At 42.1% G+C, this 15356-nt stretch overlaps 1 protein-coding gene across 1 annotated transcript in view; it reads right to left on the bottom strand.

Annotated features, from left to right (window-relative positions):
* Window positions 1-986: 986 nt before the first annotated feature.
* The window catches only part of P4HA3 (prolyl 4-hydroxylase subunit alpha 3), a 38803-nt gene continuing 24433 nt past the window's right edge, over window positions 987-15356 (bottom strand). The window contains exons 8-13 of the mRNA XM_017532979.1: window positions 13834-13898; window positions 11104-11263; window positions 7886-7948; window positions 3977-4045; window positions 2478-2574; window positions 987-1653 (exon numbers count right to left, since the gene is read on the bottom strand). Coding sequence (XP_017388468.1) covers window positions 1583-1653; window positions 2478-2574; window positions 3977-4045; window positions 7886-7948; window positions 11104-11263; window positions 13834-13898 — 525 coding nt within the window. The 3' untranslated portion in view covers window positions 987-1582. The remainder of the gene's footprint in view (window positions 1654-2477; window positions 2575-3976; window positions 4046-7885; window positions 7949-11103; window positions 11264-13833; window positions 13899-15356) is intronic.

A 15356-nucleotide genomic window follows, 5' to 3' on the forward strand; every position in this document is an offset into this window, starting at 1 on the left:
TACCTGTCCTCCAGAGCACAGCTCAAAGGATGCCTTTGCAGAACTACTGAATGCCTACTTATGTTGAAGCAGACCTTCTGCTGGGGCTACCAAGAGGAATGAGGAACCCAGAGCCTAGTGGGAGCAGCCTGGCAAATACATAAACATTGACATTCAGTGACCTGAGAGCTGGAATAGAGGCATTTACGAAGTACAGCACAGCCACAAAGCACTTTCCCTGCAAAGAAGGCAACTGACCAAAATTAAACAAATGAACAAAATCATTTCAATCCCGATAAGTGTTTTGAAGAAAATAAAGTCAGTTCATATGAAAGAAAGTGGCTGAGTGGTGTTATGGTCACAGAAGCTCTGTGAGGTAACATTGAGCCACTGCATTGAGTGGAATGAGGAAGAGCTCAGCAGTGGGGAGACTTTGGGGATGGCAAATGCCAAGGCCTGTGAGGTGGGAGTGATGGTGGTGGTGATGAACATGGTGGTGATGGGGACAAGAAAGAATTCCAGTCTGGAACATAGCTGGGGACAGTAGTGGGAGGTGAGCTACACTGAGATTATGGCATAAGTAAAATGCTCTACAGTCATCCCTCAGCATCCATGGGGAGTCGGTTCCAGGACTTCAAGAGGATATCAGAATCTACAGATGTTCAAGTCTCTTGTATAAAATGGTGTAGTATTTGTATATTACCTGCAATCTGCACACATCTCCCAGATACTTTGTCACCTCTAGATTACTTATAATACCCACCACAATTTAAATGCTATATAAGAAGATGTTATACTGTATTGTTTAGGGAGTACAATATCATCTATTGCATCTGTGCTGAGCATGTACAGAATAAAGCCTGTTGTTATCCATGGTTTTTTTTTTTCAAATATTTTCAATCTGAGGTGGAATCCACAGATGGAGTACACATGGATGTGGAGGGCCAACTGTACTCTGCCTTTTTTTAACTTGGCATTATAATGTAAAAATATTCTCAGTTGGGAAAAATGATTTGTAAACATTTTTAATGACTGCATTTTAAAAAACCATCATATAAAAAGAAAAGAAGGTCACTTTCAACTTAAATAAAAAATCATCATATGATGTACTACTCATCTGGGATATGCTTCTGGGAGGGGGACACTCCCTGCTTGGCCTGCAGCAGAAGGCAGTGGGGAGAAGGGCTTAAAGTTGTGGGAGTCAGGCTAGCCCCTCCCACAGGTGTCCTCATTGCCACTTCTTGGTCCCTGTGGTTAAGGTTCAAAGTGGCAAAAGTCCCATTGATCAAACCTGAAACTGTCAAGATGTCCTGTTCCCAACAGAGAGTATCTGAGCTCCTGAAACTTCCCTCTTAGGCCTCCACTCCCCCTTCCTTTGTACTGTGCATTCTATTCTGACTCCCATGGCTGGAGCAGATCAAATGTACACTCTCAGTGTTCCCTGGTAACGACCTCTCCCCTGCCTCTGATTTCAAGGCACAGGCAAAGCTAACAAGGCCTTCCTCCAGGAGGCTGCTCTTCTTTCTCCTCTCCTACCCCAGCTTTTGGCTCCTGGCTTCTCTGGAAAGCCGCAGGACTCCACCAGCTTCTCTCTGCCAACAGTTCAGTCTTCAGGGCTGGAGCTGCAGGGTCTGCGGAATTCCTGTCCATACTCATGTATCCACTTGTTGGCCACTGGGAGAGGACGGGGAAGAAGGAGACAGCAGGCTCAGCAGAGTGGACAGCAGCAGTGCTGCAAACCGATGCACACTCACAGGGTTGTGTGAGCACCGCCTTAAATTCTGCATCCTAGGCAACTCATTTGCCCATCCTAGTCCTGGCCTCACTACTAGACTACAAGCTGTTTCTTCCAGCAGATAAATAGCAAAGAAGACGTTGTCCTCTGGAAAAAATCTGGCAAGTCCTGTCTCCTGTAAACTCATTTTCAAACATTTGGGAACTAGGGTCACTCATCCTTCATTTTAAAAGCCCATGTCCCCCATGAAGCCATTCCAGAGTACTGAGAGAAAAAAGGGTGGCATCTCCTGGCAGCCTCCATCTCAGCTCATGAGCCCCCTTCCACTTCTTTGTCTTCAGAGCTAAGTGCTCCTGGACATATATGTGACATAAACACGTCCATCAGCTTATTTATCTCTTCTATGTTTTTCCACTTCCTCATGGGGAGCACTAAACGGCAAAGGCAATGGCTTGACACTTCTTTCCTTGGGGTAGAGTGGGGATGGGATACCATATTCCTTTCTGGCAGTACTCAGGAATCAAGGCGTATCTGGTCAAGTGAACAAACCTTTACCGACACTTACCCTGTAACAGGAACCCCTGCCTGTTATGGGCTCCCAATCTGCTGGGGCACCTGATTCATAATCTGATCTTCTCAATATAATGTGGCACTGTAATGAAGCATTTGGAATGGGAAGGCTGTGCTAGGTCCCACCGATTCCCTGTTTCACTCTACTCTGTACCCTGTACCCTCTTCTCATGCCCAGAAAGGCAGGACTTACCCCACTTATTTCCCACCAGGACAGGACAGCCAGCATGAAGTGTGTCACTGTCCCCTTCACCACTCCTGTGCAGGTTCCACCAAAACAGCGCTGCATTCTGAAACAAGAGGGCCCACCCCCAGGGGGGGTCAGTCCAGAACCTCAGTCCTCAGGAAGCATACACTAAGGACAAATGCAGGCATGTCATTTAAGAACCTCTTCATGCAGTCTGGGAGCAATGCATGCATAAAATGCTGCAAAATGGCATAAGTTGCCATTTACTCATTCATGCATGGGTCACTGACAGAGTCCACTGCACCCCAGGTCCTGGGGATGCAGAGACAAATCATATCCAGTTCTGCTCTCCAGGAGCTCACAAGAAACAGACATAAAACAGACCTGAACAAGACAGTTTGGTGAGTGCTGGGAGAAAGGTGAGCACATTTGTCATTGGATCACTGAGGAGAAAACACCCAACAAAACCACATGGTGGAACAAAATACTCCATACAGCTGAGCACGTCATTAACTCAGAAGCTTTTTCTCCCTTAGCCACTTATAACTAACACCTTCAGGGAGTAGGCAGTATCATAATCCCCATTTTCTTAGCAATGAACTGGAGGCTCAGGCCTTTAAATAACGCAACAGAAGAAGGAGCCAAGTGAGGACTCAAGCCCAGGTGTTCTGATGCTAAATCCTGTATGTTTTTCCCCCATACACTGCTTCTTTGCCCTATCTACTTACTGTAGTCAAATTACTTTAACCTTGGCCCTCAAAGTAGACAAAACCCAGGTCATGAAACCTTCCAGGATGCATTGCCAGCCTCTATGTTCCCAAGCCTGCAAATGGCGCCAAATTCCTAGCATTCAGAGATACCTGGCATTGATTTATCAGCTGCTTAGGATGCACCAGGCACTGTACTACCTGCTTTACAGGAATGATCTCATGTAGTTCTCATCATTTCATTACTGAATTAGGTAAGGGCTGCCAGGGAGTTGAACTGATCTGAAATTTGGAGGAAATATTCATGAAGCAAACCTCTTACACTTGGTTTTTCTCGGTGCCTATCCTTTCCAAATCCCTATTGCACTGCCATGATGCCTGCTGACATCTCTGTAAACTCCTAGATCGACGGGCTATGAATTTTCCTCTGCAGTCTCTGTGCCCCTGGCTTTCAATGTGGACTGAACTAATGACCGAAGGAACTGGATGCTGTAGAGGATTCAAAGTAAATAAAACAGAGCTCTTATCTTGAGGAGCTGTACTGTGACAGGGAATACAGATGTGTAATCATCTACCTGCAATATAAGTGTAAATAAAACAACAAATAGAGGCACAAGTGACAAGGATACGTGTGGTAGTAAAGAAGACTGTGGGTTCATCTGTGATTCTGGGAATCAGGAAAGACCTCTTTTTGGTCCACCTCCCAGGAATGGGCTTGCAAGCACAGACAACATGAAGGTTAGGGGGTTAGCACTGTACTCCCTCAACCCCATCCTGTGGGACCAGGGCCCCACTCACCTTAACCACAGGCACGCTCAAGTTGGCATAGATGAAGGCTGTGGCTCCTCCAGCTTCAACTGAGCTCAGCTACAAGACCAGAGGAAGAAGCCGGAGTTAAAATAGCCACCAACTTCCCTACGGTCGTACGATGTCATTTCTGCATAGATTCCTTCCCCTAGACTTCTATTAGACTCTGAGAGAAATACTTGAAAGACAATGATCCAACTTAGGAACTTTCAGAGCCTACTCAACGGCACTGGTGTTTGTTTTGGTATTCCTCCTTTATTTTCCCACCTAGCTAACATCCTTTTTGAGGGCTACAATTAGTAGATTCAAACTTTTTTGACTAAGGCCCTTAGGAAAAAATACATTTCAAATCATGACCCAAGTCTCACACACACACACACACACACACACACACACACACCCTGAAATACAATTTTCATAAAGCATTCTTACTATCTGAGATAGCTTGTGATCTTTTCTATTTTATTTTATTCTATTCTAGTGTAGTTTTCTTAAATGTTCATCAGAACCATTAAATTAATCTCACAACCTATAATGGATCATGACTTGTGGCTTGAAAACCAGTTTAGATTATGATTTGTTTTGAAAGCTAGGCATCATAGGAACTACTTATTACACCTTTGACATATTCTCCAGATCACGCCACTCCTCTCCAGAGAACCTAAGCTAAGGAGTTTCATCACTGGTCTGTTGTAAGATTATAGATATATTTTCTTAATGTGAAGGTTTTTTTTTTCTGGTTGTCACAGAAATATATAATAATTGCAAACTTTTCTAAAAGAGGAAAGTATTTTAGAAATACTATCCTTACTATTGATACTTATCAATGTCCATCCAGAAAAAAAGTTACCGTTTACATAGTGATGGTTGACATTTATTGAGCACTGACTATATGCTAGACATTACACTACATCCTTACAAATATATTATCTTTTATTCCTCACAACAATCCTAGGAGTTACAATTGTTATTGTTTTTAATTCTTCACATTTTACAGATGAAGAAACCAAGTCTTAGAGAGCTTAAGCACTTTATAAACGGTCACATGACTCTTCTGTGACAGAGCCAGGATTTGAGCTGAGCCAGTGACATGTGACTACAAAGTTCCTGCTCATACCATTATGCTACGCCTTTGGAAATTTAGGTCATATCCAAATATTTGCTATTATAAACAACACTGCACTGAACAACTTAATGAAAAAAATTGCTTTGCATTTTGGATTATTTTCATAGGAAAGAGTTTTAGCACTAGTATTACTGGGTCAAAAGGATATATGTAAGTTTCATACTCCTGATACATATTGCTAAATTATTTTTTCAGCAGTTACATCACACAAGAGTGCCAGTTTTACCTCACCTTGCCTAGCACTATCTGCCAGAAGGTTCATGCTCTTTAATCTTAAGGCAGTCAGATCCCAGTACATTTATTTGTGTTATAGAGCAAGAGCTATAGGAGGTAGGATGCTGGCCCTTGGTAGATCCAAGTGAACTGACGTGGTGATTCGAAACATGGAAATGGCAGTGGTAACTGTTAGCATTCCTTGGCTCCTCCTGTAGCACACTGGGAAAGCTGATGAGAACAACAATTGGCTCCCTGTGTTCAGGTAACTAACAAATCACATAATTCTATTCTAGACCTTGTCAAGAATGGGTCACCTGCACTTTCCTGCATTCTTTTACCTGTGGTTTTACAATACAGTGGAAAGGAATGACATATCCAACACATTAAAAAGAAAGTCGTATTCTGCATGCAATGAAACTCGTGAGCACAGCATGGGCTGTGAGAACAGTGGGGAAGGGAGGTAAATCTTCCCTCTGTATACCTTCTACTGCTTTGTACTGGGGCTTTTTTTTTTTTTTTTTTTTTTTAGTAGAGACAGGGTCTCACTATGTTGCCCAGACTGGACTCAAACTTCTGGGTTCAAGTGATCCACCTGCCTCAGCCTGCCAAGTAGCTTGGACTGCAGGTGCATGCCAACACACCCAGCTTGGGACTGGTCTTATGCCCAATCTGAGCAGAAAATCACCAACTGGACTTCAACTCAATCCTCTGTACTTCTTAAAGATTATTTTCTCCCAAAAATATCACTCTTAACTTTCACACAAACCTTAACATTTGTCTTGAGAAATGTTTGTCTTGAGAAATCCCAATATGAAGATGAAAGCCTTGGACATAATTTAGCACTTCCCAGGTCCCACAATACTGCTTCCCCTTTATGAGGCCCTTTCCTTTAATTGCTCTGTGGGATACAATGACAGAAACATATAGTACGAAACTTTCCAGAGTGACATCCCTTCTTACATTATCTCATCAGATCCTCACAACAACACTGTGAGGAGGCATGGGGCAAAAAGTGAGCTCAAATAATAGATGTAATTTGTGCTGAGGCTACATAGTAAGTGGCAGAATCTGCATTAAGTCAACTGACTCCAAACCCAAAGTGCATTCCATTCCACTGTGTCTCAAATACCTAAAGCTCAAATGCACATGCATGCACATATATGTGAAACTGTGCAAGAGTATGTGCATGCACGCACGCACACGCACGCGCGCACACACACACACACACACACACACACACACACTTGCTTTTGCCACTTAAAATTACTGGGCTACCTTCACCATAGTAACTGAGGCCCTGTAACCAGGGAACCAGCCATAGGAGATACTAAGAGGATAAAGAACAGAGATATATTGTACCCTAGATGCCCTTTTTTTTTTTTTGGCAGTAGTTCATTCTTTCACTGCATGCGACCTCCCATGACAGTTGGAGTGATCAACCAGAGATGCAACCAGCTGCAGCTCCAAGATATGTCCCCTGCCTGATAGCTGACTTCAGAACGATCAGAATGACCACTACAGAGGCCAGGCACCATTGTAAATGGAAGCCTTTCAGTTCCACAGGAAGTACAAAACTGAGCCACATGGAGAAACATATTGGAATTGCTGGCATTAAAGAATACACAGAATGCTGGCCTCTGACTGCCCTTCCTTGGCTGTACTGTGGAGACCAGAGACAGTCCTCACAGAAGAGGGAAAGCTGGGGTAGGGGATGTCTGCTATTCTAAGGAGCCTGAAACAAGGACTTTATCTTTGGTTTTTATATAGAGCCCTTATACATAATATGTTTGTCTCTTCGGTTAACAGTAAGATATCTCTTCTAATAAGCGATTACTTCTAACAATCTCTTCCAGTGACAGGTGACTGGAATTATGGCTTGGCCATAGAGAAGGAAGTAAACCCACATGATCTGAAGGGAAGGGGATAGGTGAGATGATACAGACTGGGACCAAATCCTGATCAGGCCAGGAGTTAGGAGAGAAGTACAATTTACTGTTTTATTTTGAAAGGGGTGTCATGGAGATTTTACTGACGATTTTATAGAGAGATAAGGAAGAGAATTTTCACTGACTATCACAGGCAGCACTCACTGAATTCCTCTCAGTGTCTCTGTTCTTCCCTCTCATAAATCTGCTGCCTCATTCCTCCTCCCTCTCTCTTCCCACAGCTCCACAACCTCATCTACAGGTTGTTTTTCAACATTGACTAGTTCATGAAACCTCAGGGACACAAACTCTCATATCTTCCTCTTGCATTGTTCAAGTCCCTCTATCTCTTGTCGTTCAGTGGAACTCCACTTCCCATCCTAATCCACTGTCCATACCAAGGTCATATTTAGATTTACACACTGTCAGCACTTTGAAGGTAGAAAACTTGTCTTGTATTTCTTCACATCTCCTATAGTGCCTATCAAAAATGCTGTCTGAAATTTGCAAAATTCCTGGAGATTTTTTGCACTGAGTACCAGATAAAATCAATATGTGAAATTGCTTTGAAAACTAGAAAATAAAGCAGAGCTATAAATAGTCATGAAGTAAGAAGCCCAGAGCAAGACTCACATAGATCATAAATGTTGCAACTCGGTTTCCAGACTTCATTCTGTAGAGGGGGCTGTTTGGTGACTAAGAAGAAAACAGAACATATCATTATTTTATGCAGATGGCACCAGTGGGACAGCAAGGATTCCACTATTAATACACATAGAAGTAAAATGGGGGCATCAAGGATGGGATATAGCTCTGAGGTATGTGCCTGTCTTTGCTGGCAGGTACTCAATACAATTTTTAAAAATAATTTATTAGATATTTATATAAAAGAACTGTATACTAACCAAATGGCTACTTGTCAGTAGTGAAAGTAGTATATGAGGGGTTAATTTCACCTTTTAATTCTCTGTGAAATACAGAAATTAATATATATTACAGATAATTATTCTATAGGAATATCAAACCATAAGTCCAGAGTTCCAATTACTTGCTGAAGAGACATACTCTTTTTTTTTGACATGGAACAGTTTGAGATATGATTTTCATACCATAAAATTCATCCTTTGTAAGCGTACTGTTCAATGAGTTTTAGTAAATAAACAGTTGTCCAGTAATTCCCATAACTGAGGTTTGGAACACAGAACACTTCCATCTGCTCAGAAGTTCCCTCATACAAGTCAGTGTCAATCCCTGCTTCTACCTCCAATCTCAGGCAACTCACTTATCTGCTTTCTCTCTATAGCATTCCATTGTGCAGATATATCAAAATTTGTTTATCCATTCACCTGTTGACAGACATCTGGCCTGTTTCCAATTCTTAGTTATTACAAATAAAGCTACTATGAACTTTTGTGTACAAGTGTTTGTAGAGACATATTTTCTTTTTCTTTTGGATAAAATACATAGGAGTAAAATGGCTGGACCACAAGTAGGTGAACCTTTAACTTCTTAAGAAACTGTAAAACTTTTTTCCAAAGTGTCTGTATAATTTTCCATTCCCACTAGCAGTGTATGAGAGCTCCAGTTCCTCCACATCCTCACCAACACTTGGTATAATCTTATTTTATTGTAGCCATCATAAGAGAGTCGAGTGTTATCTCATTTCTCTAATGACGTTGAGCATCTGTCCATATGCTTCTTAGCCATTCATTTATCCTCTTTGGAGAAGCACCTATTCAAATAATTTTTTGTCCACAAGAAACTGAATTATCTTATTACTGAGTTATAAAAGTTTTATAGGTATTTTGGATACAAGTTCATTACCAAATATACAATTTACAAATATTTTTTCCTAGTTGGCAGCTTGTCTTTTCCTTTTCTAATGGTGCTTTTTTGAAAAGCAAAGGATTTTAATTTGTTCCAATACCATCTATTGAAAAAATTTTATCTTCTTCACTGAATTTCCTTGGCAACTTTGTCAAAGCCAATTGATCATAAATGTGTTGGTTTGTTTCTGGACTTTGTTCTGTTCCATTGACCGCTCCTTACACTGGTACCACACTGCCTTGATTCTTGTAGCTCTATACTAAGTTTTGAGATCAGGTAGTGTGTGTCCTCCAATTTGTTCTTTTTCAAAATTGTTTTGGCTGCTCTAGGTTTTTTGCATTTCCATATACATTTTAGGATCAGCTTGTTAATTTCTATAAAAATAAACCTCCTGGAATTTTTATAAAGTTGGGGTTCAATCTATAGATCAGTTTCGGAGGGGTCATTTTAATCCTCAAAAATTACTACTGGGTATCTACCCAAAGGAAAAGAAAGTATTATATTAAAGGAAAAACACCTGAACTCATATATTTATTGCAGCACTATTCATAACAGCAATGTCATGGAACCAACCTAAATGTCCATCAATGGTTGACTTGATAAAGAAAATGTGGTGTATATATACATAATGGAATACTATGCAGCCATAAAAAGAGTGAAGTCATTTCCTTTGCAGCAACATGGATGGAGCTGGAGGCTCCTAAGTGAACTAACTAAAAAGCAGAAGATAAGATATTGCACGTTCTCACTTATAAGACGGAGCTAAACAATGGGTACACATGGACATAAAGATGGAGGTAGTGGCCGGGCGCGGTGGCTCAAGCCTGTAATCCCAGCACTGTGGGAGGCGGAGGCGGGTGGATCACGAGGTCAAGAGATCGAGACCATCCTGGTCAACATGGTGAAACCCCGTCTCTACTAAAAATACAAAAAATTAGCTGGGCATGGTGGTGCGTGCCTGTAATCCCAGCTACTCAGGAGGCTGAGGCAGGAGAATTGCCTGAACCTGGGAGGCGGAGGTTGCGGTGAGCCGAGATCGCGCCATTGCACTCCAGCCTGGGCAACAAGAGCGAAACTCCGTCTCAAAAAAAAAAAAAAAAAAAAAAAAAAAAAAAAAAAAAAAAAAAAAAAAAAAAAAAAAAAAAAAAAAAAAAAAGATGGAGGTAGTAAACACTGGGAACTCCAAAGTGGGGGAGGATGAAAGGGGAGTGAGAGTTGAAAAATTACGTATCAGGTACAACGTTCAATCTTTGGGTGATGGGTACGCTAGAAATGTAGTCCCCACCATTACACATGCAATACCCATATAACAAGCATGGCTGGGTGCCGTGGCTCACTCCTGTAATGTCAGCACTTTGGGAGACTGAAGTGGGAGGATCACTTGAGCCCAGGAGTTCAAAACCAGCTTGGGCAACATAGCAAGACCTTGTCTCTACAAAAAAAAAAAAAAATTTTTTTAATTAGCCAGGTATAGTCCTAGCTACTTGGGAGGCCGAGATGGGAGGATCGCTTAGCCCAGGAGTTCAAGGCTGCAGTGAGCTATGATGGTGCCGTTGCATTGCAGCCTGGGCAACAGAGCAAGATCCTGTCTTATAAAGAAAAAAAATACATAAATAAATACATAAATTAAAAACAAACACACATACCCCATGAATCTAAAATCTTAAAAAAAATTATTTGCTATTGTCAGCAAAGATGGCCAGTTGAGATCATAAGGATAGAAGAGTGACTGGAGGAAGGACAACCCTCACTAGGAAGTCCCTGAATGAAGCAGTCAGATGACTCCATGACATGCCACATTCTTCCCTCACCAGCAAATTTTAGAAGGTGGATGGTGGCAGACAAGAAAATGAGTCAGCAACAATATGCTTGAAACTAAGGCTTTCAGATATTTCTGGAACAAGAAGCTTTGTTCTAAAATTTCACTTAGTATTCCCTGAGAGCCTACAAGAGCTCTGCCTCAGAGAAATAAATAATGTCCTGGCTCCCTACCCCAGGGGATTTGTCATTGACTCCACCATTACCGTAGCGTGGTCAAAGTGAGGCTCATAGTGCCCTCCGATGCCATAGTTCACCACCTGCAGATACTCTGCATAGGGAGGCCGGACATCAAGGCCTGTGAGGGCAGCAATGCGGTGGTTGAGGGTCACCAGCATTGGGTCAACGGTGTCCTTCAGCCAGGCACTAAAACACACCACAGATTGGAACATCAGTGATCTGATGCCTGAAATGATTAAATGATGTCCCTGAATGAATGAAAAAACAAATGAATTACGTTAATTGCCAGAAGGAAGATTGGAAGGAAGGAAGAGAGGAAGGGAAAACAGACATCAGTGTCTAATACCTACTCATCCCTCAACCACCAGGCGCGGTTGCTCACACCTGTAATCTCACCACTTTCATAGGTTGACACAGGTGGATCACCTGAGGTCAGGAGTTCGAGACCAGTCTGGCCAACACAGTGAAACCCCATCTCTACTAAAAATACAAAAAATTAGCTGGGCATGGTGGTGGGTGCCTATAATCCTAGCTACTAGGGAGAATCGCTTGAACCTGGGAGGTGGAGGTTGCAGTGAGCCAAGATTGTGCCATTGCAATCCAGCCTGAGCAACAAGAGTGAAAGTTTGTCTCAAAAAAAAAAAAAAAAAAAAGAGAGAGGTTAATGGTTAAGTAGTTGGTTTAGGATCACAGGGGATCAGGGACTGGTCACATTTCTCTAAATCCCAAGCTTTTCCCAGAGTACCCAGGTCCCTCTGTTCAGATGTCTCTACAACATAACAATTTTAAAGGTAGGTGTTGTGTTGTATTCCTCTTTGTATCTCAATATTGTTGAGGTAGAGAACAAAGTGAACTGGTGAGGTGACAGGCATGAGCCACCACAACTGGCCCAACCATTAACCTTATAAGGGTCAGTGTGCTGTCTATAAAATTGGGATGATAACAATATCTACTTCACAGACTTGGAAAGATTCTGAGAGGCAATGCTTACAAAGACGCTTTGTGAATTATACATTAGTGTTACTGTTAAACACAGGAAAATCTCTGCTTTACTGCAAGACAAACCAGAATAGGGCAAAGGCCAAACGGCAGAGTTTGGTCTCTTCCTGAATGTCTTGTTGAGGTTCTGACAAAGTGGCAATTTTGGAATCAGAATTTACGTCCCTGGGAAATGAGGAAGTACTCCCCAAAGTACTCTCCAGGTCTCCTGGAGAAACAATACAGCTCTGAAGGAAGAGCCTTGGCATGATATGAACGACAATTTCTTTGCTCTGTTTTTGATGGGTTCATGTGTTCATTCTCTCAAATAAAGTGCAAGCAGAGTGTTATGCCACATGCTCTCAGGTTTACAGAGATCCCCAAGACAGAGCTATTGCCTTCTAAGAGCTCATGGATTATGGGGGAAAGGACAAACACAAATGTAACTAAGAACAAAGTGAGGTATAGTGAAAACATGAGAAAGAGACTTTGGTGCTGAGGAGCACAGAGGAAGAGGTTCATTCTAGTGGGGCACTCAAGATGGTGACATTTAAGCCAAATTTTCAAGGGTGCATAAAATTTCAATAGATGGAAAAGATGTAGGAGTATTCCAGCCTGAAGAAACAACACAAGCACAGACAGGGAGGTGTGGCAATAAATTATACATAAGTAGATAGGAAGAAGTAACGGGAGATACGGCTGGAGAAGCAGGCTCAGGACATGATGTAGAAAGCTGAAAACACTGTGATATGGAATCTGGACTTAACTTTATGGATAATGGTCAGTGAAGGTGTGTGAGCAGGAAAATTATTTGGCAATTAGGAGTTTCCTGGTGACCTCTGGGAGACCAACTCCAGTGAAGTTGTGAGGACAGAACCAAAAGTCAAAGAGTTGAAGAGTAATGCAAGTGGAGAAAGATAAAGTAGTTTCTTGTTCTGAAAAGGGAAGAAAATACCACCTGCTCCCCTAGAAGCAATTAATCTAAGGCTGAATTTTCTCTCTGACACTAAAATATCAGAAAGATTAGAAAAAGCAATGAAGCTGAGGTCATACAGACCCTTCACAGTTTAGAGAATAACTATTAATATGAAAGGCCCTTAATATACCAGACCAAGTAAGTTAAGCCAAATGATTCTGAATCACAGCTTTCATCACTCGCCTCCTTTCCCAGACAGCACAAACTAATCTCCATCCTGAGGTCTGGCCTCTCCCCAAGGATGCTGACGTCACTGTCTCACATGTCTTTGGTGGATGCAAGTAAAGGGCTGCAGTGGGTGGTGGGCAGGGCTGGAGGAGTTGGATAAAGCTGGGCTCTCACAGCTGAATCTGCCCCTCTAGAGAAGCCATCAGAGCCAGAGAGTCTATTCCTCCTTCTGGTCTCATTGTTGGCAAGTCGTGCTTTGAATATGAGTCAGGAGGTGGGAATGGAATTTGTAAATTACAAACATGGACAGGACTATATTTTCTGGGAAAGAAATACTGTTTAGGAGAACAACTTAGACTTATTTTTTGGTTTAGGGCAGAGGAGCTCTTCTAAGTCTCTCTTGAATAGCCTTCTAGTTAAATCATCGGATGATCTAACAACCTGGGAAAGGAAAGTTGAAACTTCTTACTCTTGAAAAGAATGTACAGCTATAAATGTGAACTAGGAATTCTCCACCTCCAGCCTGAATGGCTGTTGCTGACAGTCCCTGAATGGCTGTTGCTGACCTGGCAGTCAGCCATGTTACAGGCCCAAGGGTGGGCAGCAGGTATGACCAAGGAAGGGCCCTTCTTACCTTTTGCTGATGCGGTACTCCACTTGTAACTGCTTCTCCCCTGATGCCACAACTGATCTCTGTAGCTGGTGGGAAGGATGTAAGACAAAGTCCAAGTGGTTATGATGCAAAAGGAATGGCTTGTCACTTCCACAGACATGCTCCTCTATTAAGCATAAACATGACAGACACCAGTTCCTCCCTAATTAGAGGACATTTTGCATGTGGGACTAATTAGTGACAGCTATCAATCCTGAAAATAAAAGATCATAAGTGACCAAAGATCGTAGAGTTGAAAATAACCTTTAGCACTGTGTGTGGTCGACAGTAAGCACCCAATAAAAGTTTGCTGAGTTGAATTTAACTGTTAATTGAATCCCTTTTGTATCTGCAAGACTGTGAGTTAGGTAAGAACAGAGGCTATTTCTCACCCATCTTTGTTTTCCAGGGTCAGACATAGGGCCTGACCTATGGTAAGCACTTCACGTTTGTTGAATTAAATGAATACCTCCAGCAAAAGGAAATCCTCTACACTCAGAGGCAGCCTGCTCCTTTTGAATATCCTAACGAAAGCCTTTCCTTACAGAGACTCAGAATCTGTTTTTGCTACAACTACTTTTTAAAAAATTGATATATAATAGTTACAGATGTTGAGGGTACTTGTGACATTCTGATAGCTGCAACTGCCTTGATTATGAAAAGACAGCAACAGGTTTGATATCACTAGTTTAACTAAATGTCTCTCTTTTGTTCTGAATGTCTAGGTATAGAGTTTAAATTATTATCATTATCTTTAGAGACAGGGTCTTGCTCTGTTGCCCAGGCTGGAGTGCAGTAGTATGATCATAGCTCACTACAGCTTCCAACTTCTAGACTCAAGCAATCCTCTCACTTTAGCCTCCCAAATAGCTGGGACCATAGGCACATGCCACCAAACCTGGATTTTAAAAATGTTTTTGTAGATATGGGGTCTTGTTTTGTTGCACAGGCTGGTATTGAACTTCTGGTCTCAAGGGATCCTCCCACCTTGGCCTCCCAAAGTGCTGGGATTATAGGCATGAGCCACTGTACTGGGCCTAAATTATTTTTAAATAAAGTGCCTCCTAATTGCAAAATCTAGGAACAGAAAGAGAAATATTATTTATTTACATAAGGGTAAAGGTGTCTACTTCTGCCTCTGTCATCAGAATATCAGCTCCATGAGGGCAAGGACTTTGCCTTTTTCCAGTGCTAGATCCCCAGGGTCCAGAGAATGCCTGACAAGGGAGTAGGTGCTTAGTACTGGTTAAATGAACAAATGAATGAATTAAACAGGGAACTGCGCTTAAAGGCACTCATGGGGCTCAGACCCAGCTCTGGTGCTTCTCAGGCAGGCAGAGCAGTGCAATGAGCTACGCAGACAGAAACTCTTTCCCTTCCCTGAAGCTTCCATAACATCATTGTCCCTCCTGCTAAACCAGGTAGACAGTCTGAGAAAAGCCTCTTCCTTTCCTTGGGCCAGTTTCCCCATCTATAAAATGCAGCACATGAACAACATGTTCTTG

This window comes from Cebus imitator, unplaced genomic scaffold (genome assembly GCF_001604975.1).
Source record: "Cebus imitator isolate Cc_AM_T3 unplaced genomic scaffold, Cebus_imitator-1.0 Scaffold79, whole genome shotgun sequence".
Taxonomy (NCBI): Eukaryota; Metazoa; Chordata; class Mammalia; order Primates; family Cebidae; genus Cebus; species Cebus imitator.